The 16,274-nt window shown below is 44.2% G+C and overlaps 2 protein-coding genes across 2 annotated transcripts in view; one reads left to right on the top strand and one right to left on the bottom strand.

Annotated features, from left to right (window-relative positions):
* Positions 1 to 2,215, top strand: part of tiam2a (TIAM Rac1 associated GEF 2a) — a 39,536-nt gene extending 37,321 nt beyond the window's left edge. The window contains exon 26 of the mRNA XM_085442482.1: positions 217 to 2,215. Coding sequence (XP_085298608.1) covers positions 217 to 920 — 704 coding nt within the window. The 3' untranslated portion in view covers positions 921 to 2,215. The remainder of the gene's footprint in view (positions 1 to 216) is intronic.
* tfb1m (transcription factor B1, mitochondrial) overlaps positions 1,287 to 16,274 on the bottom strand; it is a 34,037-nt gene continuing 19,049 nt past the window's right edge. The window contains exons 7-10 of the mRNA XM_085442488.1: positions 9,959 to 10,086; positions 7,563 to 9,092; positions 3,667 to 3,751; positions 1,287 to 1,410 (exon numbers count right to left, since the gene is read on the bottom strand). Of these exons, the coding sequence (XP_085298614.1) occupies positions 8,804 to 9,092; positions 9,959 to 10,086 (417 nt within the window). The 3' untranslated portion in view covers positions 1,287 to 1,410; positions 3,667 to 3,751; positions 7,563 to 8,803. The remainder of the gene's footprint in view (positions 1,411 to 3,666; positions 3,752 to 7,562; positions 9,093 to 9,958; positions 10,087 to 16,274) is intronic.

Below are 16,274 nucleotides of genomic sequence, written 5' to 3'. Positions count from 1 at the left end.
GTTTAGGTTGTATGAAACACTCCACACTCATTTTTAGTACCAGGCACGTCTTCCTGGGAAGGTTTCCTGTAAAAACATCTCTTTATAAAAATAATTCTTGTTGACTGGAATTTGAAGTCATTTGGCCGCCTAACGCTCGGCTGGCACTCGGCTGCTTATGCTGCAAGTGTTCAGCTCAGATAACAGTGGAATTTCCATCCCTACCTTTGTTTCTAGGTTCCTCCAGAGCTTCCTGGTTGTGCAAGCAGCCGCCTGCAGAGCTCTCCACCCAGGGCGAGGCTCCGAAGCTCGGGCCAGACTCTGACGAGGGAAGCCTGAGCAGTGGAACCTACAGTTTGTCCGGGGCTCCTCCAGCCCGCGTGTCCTCCGACTCGCCCATCTTTCCAGTCCAGCAGAACTGGTCTCAGACACACTGCTCCAACTCTCAACCCCGCTCCACCTCTGTGAAAGAGTCTGACATTTTGAGCGACGAGGACGACGACGGCTTTAGCGAGGGGGGGACGAGGAGGGACAGCGGAGACAGCAGCTCCCCAACTAGCGCAATTGAAGCTCAGTTTCTCCAACTTAAACTGTCGGAGGATTCTGCATCAGAAGGTGCACCGGCCCCCCGCGTTCAGCCCGAGGGTGTTGGCGACACCCCGGAGATGCAACCCAAACTAGTGCGAGGCCACTTCACCGCCGTTAAGAGGAAACCGTGCAGTTTCAGGAGGAGCCCGGGAGCCCTGTTGAAGATGAAGGAGCAGAGCAGGTCACTGGACAGCCAGACGGATGCAGCGCTGCCGTGTGGAGCCGTGGACCTCAACACGTTGCTGGAGAGAGAGTTCAGCGTCCAGAGTCTGACCTCAGTAGTGAACGAAGACTGTTTCTATGACCCAGCTGAGAGCGGTGCCACCGGCGCCTCGTCTCAGGTGTCAGCATAGACGGGGCATACAGTACCTGGGCTACTTTAGTGGCCACCGAGGCGATGACTGCGAAGCTGTGCATGAACTTCAATGCCTTACAGATTTAAGTCTCACACTCGCCCACACAAGGTTAGATGCAAACGACGTGTTCTGATGGCAGCTCGTCGGCTGGGACTGTGGCTTTCTTCCCCTAGAGAGGCAAAGCGCAGTGATGATGACTACAATGAATCTGCCAAGCACTGATGTGTGTCTGCATCGTCCTCAGCTCTCTGGGCTCTGCCTCCTCCCCACAAACCATCAGTGCGACGCGTTCCATTCAAGTTTGCCCCGCAGCTGCTGCTGATTGGCAGTTTTTATTCGGTTCTTGACCTTTTTCACGAAGAATGTCCTCGTCTGTCACTCCCAAACGTTGAGAGGCGGTGAAATCCACAGGACGCTGAGTTGAGTTTCTCAGGCAGACACTGGTAATTCGGCAAAGCTTGCCAGGCAACAGGCTTTTGTATCGATTCTGTGAAACCAAAAGAAAACTATTAATACACCGAACGTTGTACGAATTTCACTTTAGTACAAATATGAAAGGAGGCACTGAAGAAGAAAAAGGTGATCACAGACGCACCCACAGAGCTGCAACGGTCAAGTGAGACTTCCTGAGAACAGGAGGCATCAACTACGCCTTTTTTTGCTGTATTTTGTGCACTAAGAGTACACTGTTTGCCTACATATTTGAAATATCTGTACAGGTTGTATTGTTATTACTGCTGTTTTTAATTTATTTCTGGGTTTCATTATGTTTATTTTATCCTCTTTGGGTTAAGGCTTGAACTCGAGGCTACAGATTCGGTCGACTCTTAAATGAGAGAGAACAGTTTGAGAGTTAATCACTTCATTTTTAAATGCAGCTACTGGATTTGGTTGTGTTTCGCTCCAGATTGTAATTTCTTGCATTGGGATGTCCATGTTTTTACTCAGATGACCGATTTAAACTGCAATAATGTTTAAAACCCGATGATTTTAATGTTTGTATGTATCCTGTATATATAATCTTTTCTATCTTTGATACGTTTATGTATACTCATACATACTTGACACTGTACAGAAACGAAACAGGATCTTGCAGTAACACAGTTGATATTTTTGTAAAGAGCGTTTGCCATTACATTAAGTACATGTTTGTACTAAAAAAAGGCAAACCATTACATGCTTTACCCTTTCAGCTGAACTCTACCATGCCTTTAATGCTAGCATACCAATGAATGTGAATGCTCCATTCTGATGGAACTGTTTTATAAATAAAAGTATATCTGTGAAAACCATCTGGGAAAGTGTTTCCAGGCTGCCCTTCAAAGCGTGCCACTTCAGTTTTGCATGTCCTTTATGTTTCATTGACAGGTAAGCGTCTCATCTTAGGCTCAGTCCCAGGGCTGGGCTTGATGGACGGTCCCCGATTAGCTGTCATATGATCCTGACGTTGGAAGCATACGGTGTCTCCTCAGAATACATAATTACTTGACAGAAGTGGGCCACGGCTACACGAAGAAAGACTTGGCAAAAGGCTTCACGCACACCGACAATTAATCTCCGTGATGGGAAAATATTTGTTTGCTCATTATTTAGCATCACCGAAAGCACAATTCATTCGTCTTGTTAATTTCCCCCACGTAGCCCTAAATGCATAGCTCGACAGATCCTTCATTTTTGAGACATTTGCCAAACAAGAGGAGAATGTGGAATTAAATCCAGCAGCTTAAAGCAGACGGAAAGCCTGCAGTGTAACAACCACCGAGCCTCTAAGTGATAATGATGTGAAAATATTTCACACTGAAGGTGTTAAACTCTGAACCGACTTAAAATGCAAAACTCTAGCTGGAGTTGGCCGATATTAGACACAATAAAAGGTTATTGGTCACACCAGAACAGGTCCAGCAAGAAAATATGAGGTGAAGCAATCTGACATTTCCTGCTTAAAAGTTCCATACTGTTGCTTTAACAGCACCAGGGGAAAAAAGGACGCTGCAAGACTCTTCTAGCACTTTGGCCATTGCAGAGTTTCACTGAGAGTTTTTAATGATACAGCGCACAGCCGATCATTCAAGTAACTGTGCACGGACAACGGTGCTAGAGTAACAGGAAACCTGCTGTGCTCTTTTATTACCTAAGAGTTACTGGAATTTACAGTAGGTGACAAATCACCATGGCATGAATACGTCATGAGGCTGGTTCAGTGGCTGATGGAGCAACAAGGATACAAGGTGTACGGTTCTGGTTGGGCGTGATTTAGGAGAGGCTCTTAAACGGCGTGCTAAAAATGACTGTGGACCAAAATAACGTCATGAATGACTAATGTCAAATATCCTGCAGAGACCTCCTTAATAATGAGGTAAGAAGACTGTACTCCAACAATGGTAGAAATATTGTGAAGTTATGTTAAACTACACTACAGTCAGTTTATTAAACACATTTCTTTTTGAATTACTCAAGTAAAATGGCCAAATAGACAGCATTTAAAGTGACCCCGCCTCAAGCTGCTGTAATTTGAAGTTATTAATGCATCTGTTGTAACACTGATAGCGGAACATGACTCGGCTCTAATATTTCACTCTTAACACCAGGGCCGTGCAGAGACCTTTAAGTTAAAAAGGGGCACATTGAACCAGGCTGAATAACAACAACACACATTCATCAAGAATCTAATATGGGATCGCATCATACTATATCACTGTTGTGAGGTGGCGACAAGGCAAAGCAAACGTAGCCTATGTTTTACCTGATGGGTACAATGTTGCTGTTGAGGGGTTTCTGCTGCTCCTGCTGCTGATGGTGCTGGAGGGCAGGGTTGTGCTGATCTGAGACTGTAGACATTAAAAAGTCCATAGGAGAGATGGTAGCTGATTCAACAAGTGTCATGAGAGAATAACAAAATGCAAAGATTGGTGACAGCGCTTGGAACCATAAGGCAATAAAAAACTGTGAGAAATAATTTAGGCTCTGCCTGTGAATCACTCTTTGCTTCTCTTCTTCCTTCCATCCCATCATTTCATATTTCACTCTCCACTTGCTGTCCATCTGAGAACAAGGCACAACTTGCTATTGCAATAAACTATAATCTAATTATCCACACCTAACAACTCTTGCACTTAATCTAAAATTAAATGATGACAGAAAAATGTTATAGCACTGCCTTTAGTAGCCTCACACAGCTCCTACTGTTTCCTCCTCATGTCCTTACCAGCCATGTCTGCACAATGTTATATCATGAGTAATAATTTAAAATAATCCATATACATAAAACAAACACATGCACGCACACACAGTGACATTTTAGACCTTCTTCAGAATACTGTATATACTATGGGCATCATGGTGCTGATCCAGAATCCTTACATTATTATTTATTACTAGAGCTACAATAATAAAGCAATGAGGAGGGGGAAGTAATAAATATGAAATAATGTCATTATGATGATTCTATTTGTTTCACTATCCACTCTGTGCAGGGGGAAGCTTTTTACATTTTTAAACAGATACAATAATTTTACTGCTGTAAAATCCAAATTTTGTCTTATTTAGAATATAAATCTAATATAATCTGTTTCTTAATGTATGTTCTTTAAAATACAGCATGTGTTTTTTTTTAATATTATAATAATGCATAATTATGTGGACATACATATTAGATCGTTTTTTAGTGAAATATAATCCCTCCAGAAAGGCAGGAAAAGCCCAGAAACTTGCTTTAAAACTAAACATGTTCCCTAAAACGGTGACAGAGCTACAGACCCATGACAGCCTTACACAGTGAGCTAGCAGCTATGACCAGCACTACTTGTGCAGTTAATAACAGGTCAGTTAATGTTTGTTGTTGCACACACAGCACGCTCATTTCTTTCTGTTCGTCAGTTGCCACAAGACAACTTACCAACGTGTACATAATAAGCCAATACTCCTGTGTGCTACACACTACAGTGTACGCTGTACACCTACTTACTGGTTTTGTCGCATCAGTCTGTATGGAAGAAATATAGTAAGTCTGTGTCTCTGAGGTAATTTGTGTTTCTCCTACAGCTCCGGACCGCAAAAAATGCGCGTGCTCTTTGTGAGCTCGTTCCCGGCTCGTAACCAGCGCGTTCTGCCGTCAAGGGCGATCATTGGGTTAATAGTGATCATGTGACTGATGCAAGCCAGATCCTTTTATTTAGCAAAACTGTGACTAATAGTATACATTATTGTTGAGGGGCACAGACAGGACTCCGCACGCCCACACACATAAATTTTTTTTATAAATATATATATATATTTTTAAAGTTGCTTCAACAAAAGGGCACTTTGGGCACACATCAGGAAAGGGGCGGGTGCTCAAGCCCCCCCCCCCCTTCTGCACGTGCCTGCTTAACACTTCTGCACTTTTACTGAAGTGAAAAATTTCAAACGCAGGACTTTGTCAGTGACCGTGGCTCAGGGGGTTGGGAAGCGTATCTGTAACTGGAAGGTCGCCGGTCCCCGGGCTCTCTGTCCTGGTCGTTGTGTCCTTGGGCAAGACACTTTACCCTATCGCCTACTGGTGTTGGCCAGAGGGGCCGATGGCGCGATATGGCAGCCTCGCTTCTGTCAGTCTGCCCCAGGGCAGCTGTGGCTACAACTGTAGCTGCCTCCACCAGTGTGTGAATGTGAGAGTGAATGAATAGTGGCATTGTAAAGCGCTTTGGGTGACTTGAAAAGCGCTATATAAATGCAATCCATTATTATTATTATTATTATTAATGGTGTCATTACTACTTTAATGTACATTACTATCAGTGGAAAATAGACTCACTCCAGTTAGCCTCTGTACATCAGTGTAACCCAAGTGCAGACTTTCTGCTTTATAGTCAAGGAGTTCAACACAAATACTGCATGCTACAAATACTGCATGCTACAAATACTACACCTGGTGAGAGAAGTTCATTTGTTATTTCATGACAAAAGAAGATAAAAGATCTGCAGCTGACTGGTGCTAAACTTTTTTAAGCAGCTTTCATTGGAGCTCTCGAAATGACAACACTAAGCTGAAGAGAAAACGAAATCTTAGAAACAATGACTGCGACACCAAAAGAGCGCAGAGAGCACAGTAGGGAGCTAAAGTGCATGATGACAGAATTATTTCCATGATTAATAAGAACAACTTTACAACATCTAACCAAGACAAAAACACTCTGCAGGAAGCGTATTGAGTCTACAAGAGGAACTTGCTGCACAACTGACCAGACAGAGCTTCACAGTGCACGTGCATAATGAGCCAAAGAAAACCACAAAAGCAACTCAAGATTTTCTCAGTACTTAGGCTGTATCCCAATTCAGGGTCTGCAGCCTTAAAGTACGCAGCCTCAACAATCCTCAAGGGCCGCGTACTCAAAGACCGCTAAGGCCGGAAGTGCGAGGCTTGTGTAATGGGACGGTCTAGCCTCCGTTGCGCTGACACTGTTGTTTGTCAATAAAGTAAAAAATTTTTTTAAAAAAAGCCTCCGTTGCGCTGCCCAGTTTGCCTAGCAACCATGATACTAACAGCTGGAAACGTGTCATAGCTCTGACAGAAATGAAGGAGAAACTCTTTTGTTCATTTGTTTGTTTCTACATGATCTTTGATCATTCTCTACGGCGTACATTTTAAAGTAAAGGCTTTAAAACCAAGTTCGTACAAACGTCACTAATGTCACATAACTTTGCCGACATGTGGCCAACAGCAATGTTTAATGTTCTTCGTTATTAAACATTTGCACATAAATAAGTGACATAATATTCAGTACTTAAAGTTTACTCTTCGGGCGCTCCTCATCCGCCCTTTTTTTGTGCAAATTTATCCACACCCATCGCCGCGCTATGCATTCTGGGATATGTTGGGCCACGAAGTCTACACTGCCACAGCCTTAAAATTCAGGGAAATGAAGGACGCATTTGAGGGCCGCATTTCGAGCAGCCTTTGAATTGGGACAGCCTTCGGCGCGCCGCTGTGACGTAATCGGCCTTGAAATGCGTACTTTAAGGCTGCAGACCCTGAATTGGGATACAGCCATAGAAATGAGATATTCTTCAGCATCACCTGATCTCAACCCACAAACAAGCACCTGAAGGCGACTGCAGGACATCTCCAGAAGGAAAAGCAACTGAACTTCAGGCAGGAATTACTTAGTATTAAAAACAATCCTTATATGTAGAATTATTACAATAATCCTGTTTGTCAAATAGGTTTTGAGCCTCTGGAAAAACAAAAAAGCATGCAATTCATGCAAAATGTTTGTTAGACCCGTTGAATTAAAGCTGAAAGTCTGAACTTTAATCACACTGTGATGATGTAACAGTAACAGCACTACAGACACTGTCCAAAAACAAAACCATCGAGTTTATGATCATAACTCATACAGGTGCCCAACACGAGCTCAGCCAGCCCCACATTTAAAAATGAATAATATACACATTTTAAGAACTTTGATAAGCTGGATGCAGAAATTACATAATTTCTTTTTAGATAAATATTTATCTACTTTTACTGTAGCATGATGTTGCAGTACTAAGTTTACTGCAGCCATGCTGACGCTGTGTACTAATTAAAGACCAAATGAAACTAAATTTTTGATCCAAAAATATAACAGGTGACTTTCCTGACCAGCTCATCAAGTTTTCACTCACCTGTAGCTGCGGGATGACGGTCTTCACACAGCTGTGGTGGACACGGTGCCTGATTGGCCGCTTCTGTACATTATTCAGAGTATAATTGACTTTGAGATATGATGCGTACACTAATGCTCAAAGGTATCAGACAAACCAAACAAATGCCTCTACGACCGCAGCCTTGCATCTTGTTAGTGGCTAATTATCTTCCTCCTCTGCGTGATGCAATTCCTCACCCTTCAGTCCTCCTCCACACGCCGTCATCTACCAAAATAAAAGCTTATCGTAAGAGCAGTTTATTTTGGGGTGACTGAGCAGACTGAACGGCGCGCATCACATCACTCCTGCACGTCATGCGGATTGTTGATTGTGGCTGTCGATTATCACCCACCTATCATCAGAACTGAGTGAATTCTAACTCTGGCAACTACTCAGCCCTAGCACGCCATCTGCCATACTGGCAGGAAGCAGCGCTGCCATGTTCTGCTGGTGACAGTCTGCTCATAGAGGAATATTTAAAACTACAATGCTTTCACCGAGAAACACTGCACACGCTGCTATTTATTCATACTTCTGATTAAACAAACAACAGTCACTTGTAAGATTTTATTATTTTGCCTCATTTTCCAGTTATACTACAAGCACATCTTACCCCACCATTAGCCCACAGAACGCAACACAAAAAGTTTTGAACAAAAAAATATTTTAATTGCAGCCATCTTCCTTTTGCATGACGAGTCTTTCTTGAGCTGACAAATTCACAGCACTCTTTGTCCCTTAAAGCGCCGTCTCCCCAGAGACTGAGCAATACACACTGGAAGGAATAAAAGTGGCCTGAATATGGAGCTGCCATGTTCTCCTTGTCTAAATCATCCTGAAAACACTGTTTCTTTCAGTCCCACAGGATGAGGTGTTATGTGAGATGGATAAGAAGTAAGAACTGGGACATAAAGAGATGCTTTCTCTTAAAAAGCTTCTGTGGGGAACGAACTAGCCGCCTTTCTTCATCCTCCCTAAAACACGTGACTTGCTGGTAGCTGTTGGATCCCAGGAAATGGTTAAGGGGCTGAGCCAAAGCCTGTGTGGATCCTGTGTGTGAGTCCCAGTATTTCCTGTATACCAAATTGCCGTGTGTGTGCAGGGGAAATGCTTTAAAAATGCATGGTTATGCCAGGTGGAAATGTCACAGCTAAGAGCAGACTGTTGTCTCCCTGTGCTAACAGAAGCTATTAGTCCCCTTCTCTTGGTGTCCATGCTTTTTATTTTTTCAGCGGGGTTGCAGAGGACACTGCCACGCCGCTCGGTGCGTCCGTAAGTGTAGGCGATGATGCCGTGTTGCTTTTTCTGGCAACGTGCTTCAGCCTGAGCTCCTCTCTGAACTCGTAGGTGAGAAGAGCGGGCTCGTGAGCGCAGAGACGAGCGTAGGCATCTGCTAACGCCCTGAACTGGGGTATGGTGAGTTCTGTGGGGCGCAGGATGGGGTCCACGTCGGCCTGCTGCATCATCTCCTGTGTCAGTTCAACACGACGCGCCTCAGGGAACAACTTCCTGTGGGGAAAAAGCGACGACACGAGAGTACAGATTCCTGCGCTTAGTCCGCTTTGATATCTTAATGATCATGCAAGTTTAATGGCATCAGAAAGTTCAAACAGAAAGAAATTATCCCTCAGCAATTATTCCAGATCGGTGAAGTTAATTGAAATCACACAAAGTCCTCATGAATTGTTAATTTACTCCACAGCCACACTGCATAGTCCAGGGCTGCCATTAAACTCACACAAAGTTTCTAAATCAGAAACAGAGCAGCTGTGATTTCAATTGCTAATTTTTATTTATTTTGCCGTCTCCCACCCTGAAAGCTGTCCCTGCCTCAGATGTTGCTGCGGACTCGTTCGCTGCAGGTTAGCGAGTGACAGCCAGCTCCACACAATCTGCAGATGCTTTTTAGGTGCTCGAGTGCTGGTGCCGCCTCCCCAGTTTGGTGCTGCTGCCACCGACCCACGGCAGTTACATAAAATATGCTTCCTCGTTTTCCTATGCTACCTCAGTGACTCATAATTGCTGCTCTCTTTCAAACAGCCAGCGCTCTTTTGTTATCCGGGCCTACATACACTTCCCTAACAGGCACGGGGGCGATGGGCACACGCATGTGGGTGTCTGGCTTTGTTACTAGCTGCTCTGAAGTTACTCGAATGTTCAGATTTGGTTAGAGAAACACTCAAAAGCTGTCTGAATGGTGAATATAAAAAATATATAAAGCCACTCTAATTAACGATGAGATGAAGACGTTGCCGTCAGACATGAAAAATGTAGAGAGAGAATAACTGATGTGAATGACGCATGGATTAAAAAGTAAAAAGAGGGAAAGAGTGGATCGAGGCCCTACAAGCTTCATTAGGTTAACGTGTACTTACTCGACTCCTTTATGGCAGTGCTTCCTACGGAATTGGAAAACGTTCCTGACGACTTTCTCCACCAGCTGAAAGGGCTGCTGGATCTGGGGCTGAACCAAGGGGGTGAAGTGAACTACTCCCACGTCAACCTACAACGAGAGGAAATCCAGACAGCGGGGGGTTAGCACAGACCTTAAAACTAGACTGCAGAGAGTGTGCTCATGGGAATGTGGTGAAAGAAAGTGGCAGAAAAAGAGCAGTCAGGTGTGATCAGAGGGGGAATGTCAAGTGTGCCAAAAAAACAAGCTTTCCTGACAAATGGCACGAGAGATACAAAGCTGGACAAAGAGAGCGAAAGAGGGAAAGGGCTCAACACTCCGGGATAAAAGAAGGAGAGAAGGGAGAAAATAAGATGACGCAGCACGGCTGGTTGGCGAGCTAGTTCCAGTTGCCACAGTAACACCTGTGCAATGGACCATAGAAACTGAGTCTCTGTTGTTGCTTCACCACCGAGTTCCTTAATACCTGCAAGCCTGACTCACCGTAGAGCGCATCTCTTTATCCCACTATCTGCCTCTAACATTTCCACTGAGGACCGACCATATATAGATGCAGCGATGCAGGCAGCCATGGATGATTCAGCGGGAACTAAATCGCATATACCTGCTTTCAGCTCACTTAAGAAGGTCCCAGAAAAGTACTCCAGGGTTCGGTGGAGCCCAGGAAGGTGGAGATATTTTGGAAATGTTTTTGTTTTTGAAGGTCACATTTGGACAAATGGTCCCACGAGCGTTTCAGGAGAAACTACAGCAACAGTTTGAAACCTTAGGAGCCAATCAGGTTAAATCAACACCAGCCCCATAGTCCCTAATAAACGAATAAGGCCATGTGTTACACCGTAATACATCTGACTATTAATTTATTTTTGTTACTTGTAGCAAAATATCTGAAAACCACAAACATAATAAATAATATCTATAAAATCCATAAATCTGGAACCTCCCAGCACACCGCAGATGCAGGAGAAAGCAGGACCAGCTATACTGGAGGTGATCCAGAGCTGCCCACGGAGAGACCAGGGACGCACTTTTTTATTTCACGTCAGCTGAAGTCTTTACAGTGTTACCACAAACCCCCTTTAGGTACCCCCGTTCGGGAACCTGAAGCGAACCCCAGTTAAGGACTGGTGGTGGGACTCTCGGCTCCAGTTCCACTCTGGCAGCCTCCTCCTGATCCTTCCTGTGTCAGCTCTAAGCTAACATGACATACTGATGAAGTAATCGCGTCTGAGCCAGCAGAGTGCATCTTTCTCACTCTCAGATCTTTTACTTTCAAGCACCTATACGTACACACGTTCTATTCTAGCACTTCACTTGTTCTCCTGTAAAGCATCCTCTAACTCTCTTTATCTCCTCAATGTCATGATGAGCTCAAAAGAACCAAAATACATTAAAAAGACTATTTCTGAATCTCCAGATCTTTGCTTTAGCAGCGCAAAGAAGGACATCGTTGTTCAAGCACATTTCACATGATGCTGCCAGTTCTGTAAGTTATAGTTAAAGGAGATACTGCACAATCAGGGTGATACTGCACTGCGTGGGGACCTAAAGCTCAGGCAGACTACGGGCAGCAGAGCACAACAGCTGCCTGTCAGTCTTTCCATAGTCGGTAATAGCCTTACTTCCCTCAGGAGGGAGCACTGAGTGGGACTGCTCGAGCACATCGAAAAGGGGAGCTACATAGACACACATCCAGAGTGCTATTCTTAATAATAACACATTTCGTAGTCCTTAAGTGCTTTTATCTGTAATTTCACATGACTTTTTATTCAGGTATACGCTGGGAGGAACCGCAGAGATGGCAAAAGCTGCAAAAGGAGCAAAGCGTGCTGGTGCATGACTGGCAATGTTAATTTAAAGATTCGAGGCAATACAAACATGTGAACCACACATCCCCTAAGGATAAGCGCCCCCTTCTCACGCTTAACGGGGGTAAAATAAAATGACATCTAATTCAACTCCGTTCAAAGTCTTCCTGTGGTGACGACGTGCCCCGCGGAGCTCCTCGTGCACCCATGTGGCTTGTATCTCTGGATTGTGTGATTCACTCTCCTTGTCAGCTGCTTCGTGCTGTCCGGGAGTCGCGGCTGGTGTTGATAATTAGGGGAAGAAAGCTAAAGTGGTCCAAGGGTACCAAAGGATTTTAATTAAGCCATTTAGAGTTGTTGTTTTTCTTTAAAAACAGATGTAGCGTTCAGGAGCGCTTGTAAACCACAGCTCTATCTCATATCAGATCTATAGATCCCTGTGTAGTCCAGAGATGCCTGGTTGCTGCTGAGCATCCTGCCAAAGAGGCTTTTAATGGGACAGCAGCAGTGGAGACTCTTTGTCTCACCAGCCCTGAAGGCTGTGCGCTATAACAGTACGGGAATGCTTCAAACTGGATGCAGCATAAGGAGCAGGGACAAAGGATGTCGTGGGTATAAACAATTAATCTTAAATCTTCTTCAAAATGAGTTTATCATTTACACAGAGAATATTTTACAATCAAAGGCCACGAGCCGTCCTGGGCACCCAGCGGCGGGGCTGCGGTATTTTGTCTGCATCATGAAAGGCGCCGTCTCCACCTGTCGTGTCGACAGAAATTCAGTCAGGACTTTGTATCTGGAATTTGGAAAAACACTTGTATGGGTGCTTTGGTGACGCTAGATCAGACCACCATCTGCTAGGAAGAAGCAATAAAAAGGAACGTCTTTAATTTCACTCTCTGCTGGAATAATTAGGCCATTTATATTCCGCACTTCATGATTTAAGAGAGGAGCAAGGGAAAAGTCGATACTGGGACTATACAGGCAGCAGCATTTCAGCCATCAGCTTGTCCAAGTCACTTTGCCCGTTTGATTTATGTGTGGCCTTGCTACATGACTTCACTAGGTAGCACCACTGTAATATGTCCCACTCCCTGCCATTAATCCATCTTAAATCACGTGCCGTCACCTGGCTCCTGTGCCGAGGCGCTGTGAACATGCCTTCAATGCTCTCTGTGAAGCATATCCCAGACTTACCGACCCCCTCTGAGCCCATTATCCCTCACCCTGTGCTGTACAAAGGTAGCAGTGGGGATCACCTGTGAAGAGCACACAGGCTGGCCAGACTGTGGGAGTCATTTTTTTTAGGAGAAGAAGAAAAATAAACAAGCGACTCATTAGCCCAATTTGAGCTGTTATGTAAGGATCTTTAGTCCAGCTCATGAACATTCCTCTCGCTCTGACTCACTTAATTCAGATAACTTGATTACATTTGGGAAACAACGACTTCAAACATTTACACCAACTCTGAACCTGCTTCTTATTCCAAATATGGCAACTCAAATAATCCGATTAACCAACAATGGCGCCTTTTATGAAGCGTACAGTGATTCGGTTCGAGCGTTCTGAACAGTCATGTCTGCTTTCGTCCTCAACTTCAGACCTTTTTCTGACCCAATAATCGGACATCTGCATGAAAAGATTTGCACTTTACTATATTTCATGTGTTTGACCTTCCAAAAGCAGCACTATTACTTTATACAGCTTCCTTCTCTTGCTCTCCTTTCCCCCCATTTCCATCTCCGATGTGTCTTTCTTGGTGACTTTACCCAATTGCGTGTGAGCAGTAATTTGTCATGTCCCTCTAAGCGTAGCCAAGATGAAATGGCAGGGGCCCTCGGGCTCTAGCCACTACACTACCTGAACCTCCGACACTTACATAATGGCAGGTTTGGAGAAAGAGCTGGGGGATGGAAGAAAGCTATATACAGCCAGGGAATACACGAGACAAAAGCTCACGGAGATCCTGCAACCGAAGAGGGAAGAGCTGCATTAATCATGACAATACCTTGGGAAGACAACCTCCATTACATCAGAGGAGGCAGACAGCCTCTCGGAGAGGAGAAGGCAGCAGTCAATGCCACTGAATATACCAGGCTGATATTGCTTGAGGGGTTTAAGAAGGAAGGGCTTAGGGCTTCCTGTGCAGGCAGCCCAGCATACTTCCCATGAAATTGGCCCTTGGCATGCACACAGGACATTCGAGACACTCCAGCCTAGCCTCTGACAAGATCAGCTCCTTGGAGAGAAACTTTCGTCATAGAAAAGCTTGAACTTTGCCCAAAAATGTGAAATTTACTGTGCCAGTAAATGATGATAGCATGGGAAAAAGAAGTTCATACGGGACACTAAAAGCCTCACACACGTCAGTCCAGGCTCGGCCACTTGCTTCACGGTGTAGCCCGAAGAGAGTCTTTAATATGCTGGTAATTTTACAAAATGTCAGAAATGTTTTGTCTGAGACGGGTTTGCACATATTATGTAGGGTGAAACTAGACTTGGACCCTGCTCTGCAACAAGATTGCAGTGACAGCAACATCACAGCTATCGCAAGACACCTTGCATCGGAACTGTGAACAAATCGCTGTTGCAAGGTGATGAGCCTGAAAACCAATTACGCAAGAGCGGACATAAAACGGGGAAAAAAAAAACGTAAAGTGAACGATAAAAGCCCCTCGCGCGGGCAAAAAGGAGCACGGCTGGGCCAGCAGCGCCTCACAGCTACGCTGCAGAAACGCTGGAGAGCTCTGCTGTAAGGTGATAAAATAAAAAGGGACCACGCTTATAATAGCCCACAAAATCTTCACACATCACAGCGTCACATCTGCACCCACTGGGTATTTGTTGACTGCATTTTGCTCTTCTCCCGCTACATCCATTCCCTCTATAATGCATTTATTTATTTATTTATTTATCTTGCTTCTAAGCGAACAACAGCAGCATCAGCACTTAAGATCTCATCAGTTACCAGGAGACAGGTCACACACGCCATACTGCAGTGTGCGTGTAGAAAACTGGAAAATCTCTCATCTCGCTGCAGGTGCGTCCCGCAAGGAATTCTAAGAATGTAGCGCCGAAGGTCGACACCGGCATCACACTGGAGCTAATGTTGTGTGCACCATCCCCACATCTCATTTTAAGACCAGGGTTTCTGAGGGGTAGTTTACAGGAAAAACAGTGGAGGCTGGGTAGAAATAAACAACCGGATCAATAGCTAAACAAATCAATTGCTACCAAACCATCTCCACGTAATGACCACGCATCACCGTCTCCAATACCTGGCCTGTACTGCAGTTGGGAGACTGGCAAAACTATTTCCCACAGCCGGACGTTTTTGTGCCTTTGCAGCAAAATAAGAGCAACGCACATCTGCATTTACAAGGATATCAGGATATCGGCTCTATTAAACCCTGCCTGATTTTCTTCCTCTCTCGCTCTTTTGTCCTCTTTGTCATTCATGAATCAAGGCCGTCCTAGCCAGTAGCCACTCCCCCTGTTGTTCTATGTCCTCTACAGGGAAGGGAGGAAAGACGGGCAAAGACAGGGGAGCAGCTGTGAATTTTAGCATCCTGCTGACTGATGCTGATGAAGATGATGCTCTGGGGAGGGTCAGTTTTGGCATGGCGGGATACACATGCTCCTCTGGCCTCTGGACCTAGAAAAACAAAGCCTCACAATACCAAAGCCTGACCAGCTCATCTGGCCACAATCATAGCAGCTATTTCTTCTGCCTTAATTAGAGTACCCTTCCCCATGGTACCGTCAGGCTATGATTGGAAATCTTATCTAGCCCTCTCAGCCATTACTTAGGCATACATTTTAACAACAGCAGCACTGAATTATGATTAACTAGGAAGCTCAGTGCAACAATGGGATGAATATCATTTTATTTTGTTAGTTAGCAGCATTTTTCCCCATCATGGGGGGATTTCTGGTATCTTTTAATAAATGCTTGAGCCACGAGCCACACATTTTTTTTGTAACTGGTCTTTAAGTTAATCCTGCACGACACAAAAATCTGCTTATTATACAGCCAGAAACAACGGGAAATGTACAGGTTTCTGTCAAACAAGGCGCTTTTAAAGCCCCGGGCAGTTTATACTGCATAGCACAAGGATTTTTCTCCCTGTTATTGTTTCATAAACTCTTTATATGCCAATATGACCCTTTTGTAAAATAAAAAAACAAAAAACAAATAGCACTCTGTAACAACATGCACTACTGTAATCAGTTCTAAAATATTAACACAAAAACAAATTCACAAAAATAATGTATAAATAAATAACCAGATAAAATCTGATGTTTGGACAGTTTTATTTTACTGAAGCTCTCTCTAGGGGACAAAAGTCATTTTTTGTATATAAACCTAAGACATGTAAATATATAACTTATATATGACTAGTCACGTAATTGTTTAGTGAAATTAATGATAAATAATGTAGAAAATAGTGAAAATGACGCGAAATCAGT

This window comes from Copadichromis virginalis, linkage group LG19 (assembly GCF_057382275.1).
Source record: "Copadichromis virginalis isolate Kocher_CV1m ecotype Utaka linkage group LG19, C_Virginalis_male_GT1.1, whole genome shotgun sequence".
In the NCBI taxonomy this organism is placed as follows: domain Eukaryota; kingdom Metazoa; phylum Chordata; class Actinopteri; order Cichliformes; family Cichlidae; genus Copadichromis; species Copadichromis virginalis.
The sequence above is the reverse complement of the archived record's forward strand: the minus strand, read 5'-3'. Positions and strand labels throughout refer to the sequence as shown.